This window comes from Synchytrium microbalum (genome assembly GCF_006535985.1).
Source record: "Synchytrium microbalum strain JEL517 chromosome Unknown SmJEL517_scf0020, whole genome shotgun sequence".
NCBI lineage: Eukaryota > Fungi > Chytridiomycota > Chytridiomycetes > Synchytriales > Synchytriaceae > Synchytrium > Synchytrium microbalum.
Window position 1 is genome coordinate 59,940 of NW_022158369.1, and position 11,552 is coordinate 71,491.

The following is an 11,552-nucleotide window of genomic DNA, read 5'->3' on the forward strand; positions in this document are numbered from 1 at the left end:
CTGGACTACAGAAAGAATAGTCCCAAAAGTTATATCATGCGATAGAGTTCATTTGTCAGTGTATATGTCACGTAAAACACGTTCCTTCTAAAGCACGAAAAAAGCCTTGAAATTTTCAGATCGACTTAGTTCCTGGCGATGAACCGTTGATATGTACTTACCTGAAAGTCTCAGACATCAAGATCCCTCGTCTTCAGCATATTTGAATATTTGATTGTCCTCGCATGTGCGTACGCTGCAGCATTGACTCCAAATCTCCAAATTCACCAAGACCCCAACAGGAGCAGTTATCGGAAGAAAGGTATGCTCCATACAGTCCGTTCACGGCAAGCAACGAGCTCACAAGCATGCAAATTCTTACTATTGTATGACCTCACATAGCGTCCAAAGAGCAGCCAAGCAATCAAAACTTGAACAGGTCGAATCTGTGCAAGTTTGAATGGATTCTCTGTAATAATTAATGGACAAAAAGACGAAAGCTCTTTCTGCTGTTGCCGAGGACCAATCTTCCCCTAGGACGTCACGTTCGTCGTAAGTACCAAAATCCAAACGTCCTGCATGTCAAGCACATCAAGCATTTGTTTCAATCTTGCAGTCTCATCAACTTTCACATTAGCACGAAACACGTCGCCGACTCTGAAACAATACAATCATTATCAGCAACCACTTCTCCTACTCCTTCTCCATCGTACGCTTCAACTTATCACCTGTTTCACCTTCTCGCCACGTTCACAATCTAACACATCCTATTCTTCTCCAGCAGTAAGAAGCGTAAAGCCGTAGATCCACCGTCTCCATTGGAATCTCCATCGTCATCGTCACGTTATCCAAAAAGGTAATATTTGCTCTTTGCACAGTCTCCAAGTTGCTTGCCGAAACTATGATCGTTCAAAGTACTCATCCATAACATACATTTAGAGCACGCTCAGTACCAGTTTCTCCTTCTACTAATCGAACAGAATCATCGAAACGCAAGCGCTCTGTAGGCGACGTCGCGCAATCACTGGAACTAGCCGAAGAACCCAAGTCGTCTATCGACGCATCGCCTAGACGAAAGCGTCAAGCTGCCGTAGTAGCTGCCTCAAATATATCATCAACATATACAACTGGTCGTACCACCACCAGTACTGCAAACACTCCTCCAGTGCCCTCACCTATGGCTAAGGAGAAAGGTAAATCAAAGAAATCAATTCCTGACGTAGAACAAGACGAGGAAGATGCATCCGTCTTCAGTTCAATGGTAGACGATGAAACACTTCTAGTAGATTCAGGGGCTAGAAGGAATAAGAGTCGTAATCGCACCAGTAGAAAGGAACGCAAAGCCAAAGATCAAGATGCTCCATCATCGTCTCCCAGTAAAAATAGTAGTGATGCACCAGTTATTCGCAAGACTCGATCAAGGCAAGGTGATCCTGACCCTGTTCCTGTGGAGGAACCAGAATCACCTGCCACTTCGTCCAATGAGTTGAAACCTCCAGCACCCCCAACACACGGAGGAGACACTAAAGATAAACCACCAGCTACCTCAACATCAAATCCAACTCCGCCAGCTACCGAAACAAATCCAGATCAACCTCATATAGATCGTATGGATGAAGACGAAGATGACGATGAAGACGATGACGACTATGGAATGCACGATATGCCACGACCACCTCATTCAGCAGGAAGCTCAGCAATTCCTTCAACGGGTACTAGTATTGCTGCAGCAGCTACCAATGCATTACGAAACTATGATATTTTGAGTGGAATGTCACGAGCGTCTCTGAGTCCTCGTTGGCGCGAAACTCTAGAAAGCATCAAATCAGGAGAACCAGATAGACAGGAACGAGCATTACAAGAGATTGCCAATCTGCTTGCAATGACTCAAGGTACTTTGAGTTTTCGAGAGTTAGTTGTGTCTATTTTTCGTCCATGCCTTAATTCTGTTATCTCATCCATTTAGAGGGGGACTTCCCGCGAACAATGGCTGGCTTCAGTATTGATGACTTTATTCGTGCTTGGCTTGAAATCTTACAGCTGCCAATGCCAGAGTTGGATGAAAGCATTGCTCTGTTCATCAGTGAATTAGGTGATGCAGCTCAAGACTTTTTAGAAGAGCTAGATCCGACTCATTCTGGTCCAATTCGAGTCTTGTGTCTCAGGTGTTTGACAAACCTTCTCGATGTCAATCCCCCATCAGCCCTCCACCTCATCGCCAATGACGGCATTACGGTCCTAGTAGAGCACTGTCTATCTATAACACGTCAAGAGCATCGAGATATTGCAGAGAATGCTCTTGCTGTAATTGAAAGGATTGCTAGAGACTATAGTGAAGCTGTTATCAAGGCTGGTGCATTAGAATCCTGCTTGAACAAGCTAGAATTCTATAGTACACACTATCAACGTATTGGCTCGGCTGCTGTATCATATGCATGTACCCGTCTACCCATTAGTCGAGCTCCAGTACCACCAGCTGCGGTCCCTCATACCTTGAATATGATCGAGTTGGCTGTACCATATCTACCCGCGTTAATCAATCATCACGATGCCAAGGTAGCCGAAAATATAGTACGAGCAACATCACATATAGTACAATGGGCTGCTCAATGGGAGACAGTTGGTGATCGAGTATTGGGAGTAGCTGGTGATGCACTCTTGGTAAATTCGCTTAAGTTGATTACTCCTGCTACACCTGGCAATGCTCCATCTCTAGCATTCACCAATCCAGCCATTTTCTCACATATACTCAAGATGTTTACTGGTGTTGCCAAGGGGTTACCTAGTATGTCTCGTAATCTACTGGTAGATTTAGGTTTTCCAGAAGTATTGAAAGGAATTCTGACTGGTGGTGCAGTCCTCACTCAGAATGAAAATGGTGTATGGGATTTAGAAGAGTTGGCGACTGTAGTAGCATCAGCTTGTCAATCTCGCTCATCAGAGTCATTGGTTGATATATTGACTTTGGCATCTGAGTTGCTACCCAAACTGCCATCTGATGGAATATGGACGACACGAGTGCCCGAATCTGAGAGCAATAAAGTTGAAACAGAAACGGCGCCAGCACCCGTACAAACACCCACATCGGCATCTCCATCAAAATTAGCCAGGGGTAGAGAAGCAGCTGCTTCTGCTGCCGCATCTGCTGCTGTCAGTGTTGCTGCCAAATATAAACGTCGTGTCGTTATGCTCAAAGAGAATCCAGAAATGCTGATGGCATACACATCAGAGTTGATGCCAATTCTCATTGAGGTAACTTGACGTAGTTGTGTAATCGTCGCACATTCTCGTTCTTCAACTCACATGAAAGAGCATTTCACTAGGTATTCAATGCTAGCGCCAATTCTGATGTACGACGAAAAGCAGTGGAATGTGTCGCTAAAGCTGTAGCACACTCAAGCGATGCAGACATTCTTGCCAATGCCTTGTCCAAGTGCAAGTCATTTGGCAAGTTTGTATCTGACTTGATTGCCGTAAAAGAAATTGCTCTAGCTCCAGATTCTACTGTCCCAACACAAGACCGCCGTGATGCCTTGATATTAGTCAGTGCTGGTATACAGATAGCTCAAACAGTCACTACCAAATGTGGTGATCGTTTGGGATCTATATTTGCTAGAGAAGGAGTCTTGTCTGAAATGGAGCGGGTTGTAGAATTGGGAGATCGACCTTCCATACCCATGTCACCTGCCAAACTAGCTGCATCCAATAGTATGAACGACTTGGTACCTTACTTTAAGCAAATGCGTAATCGCAGTCGGCTGGGTGGATTGTTGACGGCATTGTTTGGTAGCGAGAATGGTCCATCTATGAATAATGCCAACACTAGTGAGAAGTTACGACGTCTCAGATCATTAGCTGAAGCATTAGAAGATGCTGAAGATGATGGTGAAGAAGTTGAAATTACAGGTGGTAATGGTGGTGATGACGAAGAATCCACACCAAAACCAAAACCGGCATTGCACATAAACGAAGCAGGAGAAGCAAGTGCCTCTGCCGATTCCAGTAGTAAGCCAGCAGTGCCTGAAGAAGGATCAACGTCAACCAGTAGTAAAGCCGAAAAGGGTAAAGCTCCTGTAGTTACTGAAGAGACTACTGCTTCTACGAGTAGTTCTGAAGCCAAACTGGAAAAGACCAAATCCACGGGTGCGGACAAAACAGCTACAGCTACATCTGCATCACCAACTCCGGATCCAGCTATGCAAGAGCAGCAATATCTTCAAACTCTTGAACGAATCATCCGCAGTGAAGGCGATGGATCGTCGCCTTCACCACTTCCAGCTGTAAAGGTCCTTAATGAAGAGTCAGTATCTGAGGCAGACATTCAAGAGTGGATTGTGTGGATGTGTCGTAAAATTGTAGCTGAATCTCGATTAGATGGTGCTGGGCTCAAAAGGAAGGATCAAGTCCTTGATGAGTTGAGACGACTAGGCTCTGAATTAAAAGCTCTGTCTGCTCCTGAAGGAGACTCAGAGCCTGGAGGATTGGCATTATCGACTCTCAACAAAGTTGCTCAACACTTTGCTACTCAGAGCACTGTAGAAGGTGTTGGTATCACTGGATTTGAGATACTCGAGTCTGGAATTATAGATGCCATCTCAGAGTATTTGTCAACTCCAGCTCCTTGTGATTTGGTTGAGCCTCCAGCACCAGAAGATTCTGAAGGCAATGCAGTATATCAATCTGGTATAATGCTGCGTCTTCGAGCCTTCTTACATGTCTTTATGAATGGACCCACACCAGATCCAAGACATGGAAACTATTTTGTGCCAAACGCTTTTAGGCGTCTCGTCCAACGTCTGCAAGAGTCATTGGCTCGAGCTGAACGATTCGAAATATCTACTGGCACACCAGCTTCAGCGTCTGCGTATACAGGATATGATGGAGGTAGTGGCTTATATGGTTTACTGAGTGGCTCTTATGGAATGGGTCCACGAGAAGCACAAAACCCATCATTGCAATTAGCTCGACAATTACGAATCAAGCTTATTGCTGAAGACCCAACTACAGTGCCAGCACAGTATCGAGCTCTACTTGTTAGTGTCCATGCTGTAGCTGCCTTTCAATCTATAGAGGATTTCTTGAAGCCAAAGATAGCTCATATGCCTCCTGCTGAAACTGTGGAGAACCCTGCTACAACAAGTACCTCTACTAGTACCGAAGCTGGAGGAACAGCATCTACCGAAAAGGTTGCTGATGCCTCAACCACAGCAGGCAACCCAACGAATAGTGGTGATGATGTTGAGAAACCACAGCCCAACGATACTGATACTGTGGCTGATGCTCCTGTAGTAGTTCAAAAGACTACTACAGAAGCTACACCCGTAACAAATGAAAGAGACGTTGGTGATGATGAAGATATGCCGGATCATAAGGAGGATGACGTGGCCATTCGAGAACAAATTGCAATAGGAGAGCATGATGAGGATCATGATATGGATGATGAATATCACGATGATGGCGATGACGATGATATGATGGACGATGTAAGCTTTGTGGTTGTTTTCTTTTCGAAAACGCAGCAAAGAATCCACAGTAAAGCTTATCGCTTTTGATTTCATAGCAAACTGGTAGTACTCTCAGTGACTTGCTTCTGCATACTGAAGAGATGCAACGTCTTCATCGTGGTCAAAATGAAACTAGTACGCCACCTAGTGGTTCCTCGACCCATCGTCGAACAAGTGTAGTAGATTTGAGACTAGATCCTCCAGCCTCGTCTCCTACAACGGAATCTCAACCACCCAGTCAGAACCCTGCAACTGACTCTGCCAATACACCTCCACAACCACCATCATCAGCAACCACAACCGATGCTGTTGAGGACAAATCTGTAAGTACCAGTCAAACTACACAGAAAGCAACAGCTTCGTCTTCCACGGCTTCCATGTCTTATGCCAGTGTAGCCGCTGCTGGTCAAAATAGTTTCAAGGTGCAATTTATCATTGATGATACAGTTGTGCCCACGTCGTCAACCATATTCGGTGCACTGTATAGCAGTGAACGGTCAAAGCGTATTGCATCAGGTCAATCAGCTTCTCAAATCAATGTATTTAGTCAAATATGCTCCATCAAGTATAGAAAGGTGCCCATCAATGAAGCATCATTGAGTGCTGATAAATTAGATGATGGAGAGAAGAGTAACGATGAAGTAGAGGGAACTGACAATGCTCACAAACTTAAAGTACGACTGCCGTACGAGACTGATGCACCAACGGGTGTAGCCAAAGACTCGATAGCTGGTAAACTCATGCATCTACTTCGACTCTTATATGGGTTGAATACGTCTTGGCATGATATCTACTCTGAAGATGAAAGTGATTCCACAGCTGTAGAATTAGATAGTGTCGAAGCTGCTGCAGCCGCCGCTGAAGACTCGGTCTTACGTAAACCTCCTCAAGCAGTAGTCCATGTACCTCATGACACGACACCGATAACGATTGCACCTCTACCGCTGAAGGCCTTTAATAGCTCTAAACTAACGGCCAAACTCAATCGACAATTGGATGAGCCTCTGATTGTTGCAGGTCACGTACTTCCAGATTGGTGTACAGCTGTAGCTCGTGACTTCTCCTTCTTGGTGCCCTTCGAAACACGCCTCATATATTTGCAATCAACATCATTTGGGTATTCGAGATCGATGAATCGCTGGCAAAATGCTCAACAACAGCAATCAGCTGCTTCTGGGTCTCGTCGTGCTGAGCAACCACAACTACTTGGTCGTATGTCGCGTCAAAAAGTCCGTATTCCTCGAGCGCGATTATTAGATACGATGATCAAAATCATGGAATCGTGGGGTAGTACTCAGTCTTTATTGGAAATTGAATATCAAGATGAAGTCGGTACAGGTCTGGGTCCTACTTTGGAATTCTATTCCACAGTATGTCGTGAAGTACGTCTACGAAGTGGAGTGGCCATTGGAGCTGTATCTAAAAGTAAAAGTAAACGAACATCGTCTTCAGTATTGTCAACTAAAGCCAGTCAAGATCTAATCAAACCCAGTGGCGCATATCGTGTATGGAGAGATGATGGAGGAATGGGAGCTACACGTGCTGCCAAGAAGCCTTCGCCTACCAAGAGTAAAAGTAAGAGTAGTAAAGGAAAAGGCAAACCTCCAAGCAGTAAAGATAGTGACGACGTTGAGATGGTTGCAGTTGATGCCAAACCAGAGGAACCAGCAATGCACGATGAAGTAGTCAACTCTCCACTCGGTCTCTTCCCAGCCCCAATGACACAGGAACAAGCCGAATCAGAAGCAGGAGAGTAAGTAAACGCTAGTCAATTCTATTTCGCATATTCGTTCTTCTTTAGTTTCCATGCACTTCTGGAGCACCTGGCAATTTTTATTTACTTTCTAACATTGTGTAGGAGAGTATTGAACCTGTTTTTGCACTTGGGCACCTTTGTCGCAAAAGCTCTATTGGACTCTCGTATCATTGATTTGCCATTCAGTCCTCTCTTTATTGAACTGGTGGTCATGAATGGCGTATCAGATCCAAGTACTCGTGGACCATTGCTTCATTCCATTAAACATGTTGATCCATCTCTACACGCATCACTCTTAAAGTTGAGGCAGTGTGTGACTATGAAGAAGATGATTGAAAATCAAACGAATCTCAGCAGTGAAGAAAAGCAACGACGTATAAAAGATATAAAGATGCAAGACGCATCGATAGAAGACCTGTCTTTAGATTTTACTCTGCCAGGATATCCCGATATCGAATTGGTAGATGATGGAACCAACGTTCCAGTCACTCTCGACAACTTGGACTTGTATATTGATCGGGTTACCGAAATGACTATATCAGAAGGCATTATGAAGCAAGTCAATGCCTTCCGTCAAGGTTTTAATCTCGTATTCCCCATCTCGGATCTAAAGTCGTTTACAGTCCAAGAGTTGAGTGTCATGACTGGTGGATCGGCTGAAGAAGACTGGTCGCCCAATACCATTGCAGATGCCATCAAAGCAGATCATGGATATTCGTCGACATCACAGCAGGTAGAATGGTTGGTGAACATACTCTCGGATTATGATAAAGGACGACGACGAGAATTCCTTCAATTTGTGAGTGGAGCACCCAAACTACCATTTGGAGGATTCAAAGTACTCAATCCACCACTGACGGTGGTTCGTCGAGATGGCAGACGTCCAGATGAGGACTTACCTAGTGTCATGACTTGTACAAATTATTTGAAGATTCCACCATATTCTTCAATGCAAATAATGAAGGAGAGGTTGGGAGTAGCTATAAGGGAAGGTGCAGGGTGTTTCCACTTGTCATAAAACAGCAGATGTAGCATTTGGTTGTAATTGGTATTTTCAAAGGAGCAAAGGAATATATAACGTAACGCATGGATCCATGGTCTTTCGATTGTATTGGATTTATCTATTTGGTTGCGTACTTCAATTCTGGTGCCGTTTGTAAGTTCATTCTGTGCATTCTTGTGTTCAATTCGCGTAGGGTTCCCATTGCGCCGTTGACCACAGTTGTAACAAGAGTTGAAAACTTCGATCTTGCAAGATTGTCCAAGGAGCGAGGCGGAGAATGGACAAGGATACTGAAATGAGTGAGTATCTTGATACTCTGATTTCAAGCGGGATCGTTTGTTAATATTGCTTCATTTGAATAGCATCGACAGACAGTCTCAGTCTCAGGCCTAGGAAAAACGCCTCTCCAGAAGTAAGTCTAGCTAGCATGTCGTTCATTTGATGATGTAACGCCCTACACGTATTCTACTCCTCCTCCCGTCTTTGGCATTCTCCCAACGACATTTTGTCAGAGTTCTGACATTTCAATTTTTGATGGTTAAAGAGACCCAAATCATTTCACGGGCCCAATTCTCAAAGACCGAAATCTGTACAAGGTATGAAACGCTTGCTCTCTATCTTCCGTCTCTCCTTGCGTACTCTTTCGCCAAATACGATTCTCTACAATAGGAAGCCTACAAACAATCGCAACACCAACAATAATACCTACTCTAAAAATCCGTGATTTCGCATACCCACTATCTGATCCAAGGCATGTAGGTCGTCCAATTACCAAACAAGGAACAATCAACGAACAGGATGAAGACCATGATCACGACGACGATGATACCGATATTGACGATACTACACCACCACCATCAGCCAATACCAACGAAACGGGTGTCGATTTGCATCTTATATTGCCGGCATTAGCTAAATCCTTGGCATCTGCATCATCACCAGGTTTGCAATTCTATCGTGCGAGGGGTGTGTTTGACTTTGATCGAGTTACGGAATGGGAATCTAGTGTGAAGGAAGGAGAGGAATTAATTGTTGCATATATACCGGATAGTAATAATAATAGTCAAGGGGCTGCTACCAATACCACTACCAACATCATTGTAAAGACCGATCCACAAGAATCCGACTTTTCCGAACACGTCAAGCAGTATGTAGAGTATCAGAGCACGTATGGAGATGGGTGGATTACTGGTATTAGGTGTCAAATGTTGAAGAATACTCAATCTGCTACGACCACTACGTCAACAACCACTCAATCAGCTACAGAAAATATATCCGTCATTGCCAAACTTATGGACTGTGGACTGTTACCCTCTTCATACATAGAACGTCTTTGATAAAGCTTGCAGAACCTGAGGGACACACGCAACGCACGTCATATCACCATAAGTCACCCCAACCCCTATTGTACTATATACATTCGCCAAGAAAAAACTTGTGATTTGCCAAATACAACCCCGTAGTATTACCAATCCAAAGAAATGTGTTCACAAAGCTATTGGCTACAAGTCACTTATATGTTCTCCTGGCACGGCTTACGACATTCCACACCATGGAAGCAATCTGGTAAGGTTTTGTGATAATTGCTGACTAGTCCACTACTAATTTCTATACGTTTTATAAAGATAATAGGATTGACAATGCCACCCTAAACAAGATGGTGTCCAAAGGTATGAAGTGGGTAGCTGCGCGTAACTGGTGAAAGTTATCGCACGCTCCATCGCTTCTTGGTTGGCTGAACCAATGTCCATGCGAAATCAAGTACAATGCGTGAGTATGAGCCGTAGTGGAGTTCCCTGTCGTACAGTCACAATACCATGGATCATTTGCAAGAAGAATATTGAGATTTATTACGGATGCAAAAATGCAGTGTTTTACAGTGCTTCTTTTAATCGTCAGCATATCTTCCAATTAATTTCGCTTTCTTCTTCGCTTTCTCTCTCTCCTTGACCTGTTCTAACTCCTGTTTACTCAGTTTCTTTGTCTCCTTTTTACTCTTGCCGTCCTGGTAGGTATTTACATCAAAGAAGACATTCATCTGTCTTTCACCTTTGGATAGGTGATCATGAGATTGAGCATTCGAGTTCGATGGAGTGAAACGACCCGTTTTTGTGTTGAAGTGAGCGACTTGAGAGTAATCTGTGTGAAAGTGGTCAGCGTTTTGCATTGCTTAGTTCAAAATCCCAGGAAAGAAACATACCAACAGCAGAAGATAGTGGAGCTGGCGCATATGTTGCGGGGGCATATGATTCTGGAGCGGGCATATCATCTGGGCGTGTATTCGGCTCTTCTGTATCCAAAAAAATGGACGAGTGAGTGAGAAATCTAATCCCCTCTCAAAAAACCCCCCAACTAAAGAACTCCCGACATCTCAAGATGACTACCTTGTTCGGTACCAGCTGCATATATCTGATGATCTGAAGATGAAGTTCGAGAAACACCCACAGTAGCATCCAAGGTCGTCTTGACTCTGGAGTCAATCTTGTCCAGTATTGAATCCAACATTAAAGTATTATCCGGTGCAGGCTCTTCTACACGTTGCTGCTGTTGCTGCTGCTGTTGATATGCGTAGTTTGCACTGGCTACTTGCTGTTCTTGTGGAGTCTGTTGCTGGTTGTGTTGATTCGATCCGGCATTTGCAGATGATGCTTGCCATGCTTGATACTGGTCATACCAGATTTTATATTCTGGCGAGTTATAATAAGCCTGAATATCAAACAAAGGAGGAGCGTTTTGTAAGTTCAAACATGTCTGAAGCTGCTAACTGGAACTGATGAAATGTAAACACCCACTAGCAAGGGCGTTTATGTAACATACCTGCAATGCGGCAGCAGCTTGCCTCTGTACTTCTAGGCTGGAATCCTCTTCCTCCTCTTCTTCATCATCCTCTTCCTCGTCTTCGTCGTATTGTTGTGTTTTATTTTCGTTGCTTTCTTCATTATGGCCATTATGGGTGGACTCTTCTCCTTCATTATCCACTTTATCTTGGTCCTCCTCATCGTCGGCTTCTTGTTTCCGCTTCATGATGTTGAGCTTCAAGTCAAGAAATTGATCTGTGGTTTTGTAGAGATCTATGAATTGGGTTGAGATTCTGACAGCTAGTATTTGAACCGAAGAATTGTCAATATAATCTGCTTTGTGCTTTTGTGCCTCGTTAATCTGTGTCCAAGCTGTCATCAAACAACCTCGAGGAACTGCACGGTGTCGCAACACACAATTGCGCAAAAAAGCTACTCGCATTTGAACCTTTATTTCAAGCTTTTCAACTCCAAACACCACACCAACGATAACCTCTAACATGCAACGAGGA

At 44.1% G+C, this 11,552-nt stretch overlaps 2 protein-coding genes across 2 annotated transcripts; both read left to right on the forward strand.

Annotated features, from left to right (window-relative positions):
• Positions 1–460: 460 nt before the first annotated feature.
• SmJEL517_g03609 (uncharacterized protein) lies at positions 461–8,257 on the forward strand (the record flags this gene model as incomplete). Its single annotated transcript, XM_031169537.1, has 8 exons — positions 461–531; positions 617–688; positions 761–835; positions 919–1,871; positions 1,946–3,231; positions 3,303–5,462; positions 5,540–7,236; positions 7,342–8,257. The coding sequence occupies 8 exons, from the start codon at positions 461–463 to the stop codon at positions 8,255–8,257; spliced, it is 7,230 nt and encodes a 2,409-aa protein (XP_031024494.1).
• A 262-nt stretch (positions 8,258–8,519) lies between these two features.
• On the forward strand, positions 8,520–9,579 carry SmJEL517_g03610 (uncharacterized protein; the record flags this gene model as incomplete). Its single annotated transcript, XM_031169538.1, has 4 exons — positions 8,520–8,541; positions 8,605–8,654; positions 8,787–8,838; positions 8,912–9,579. 4 exons carry the CDS (start codon positions 8,520–8,522, stop codon positions 9,577–9,579), a joined length of 792 nt encoding a protein of 263 aa, XP_031024444.1.
• Between the last annotated feature and the right edge of the window lie 1,973 nt (positions 9,580–11,552).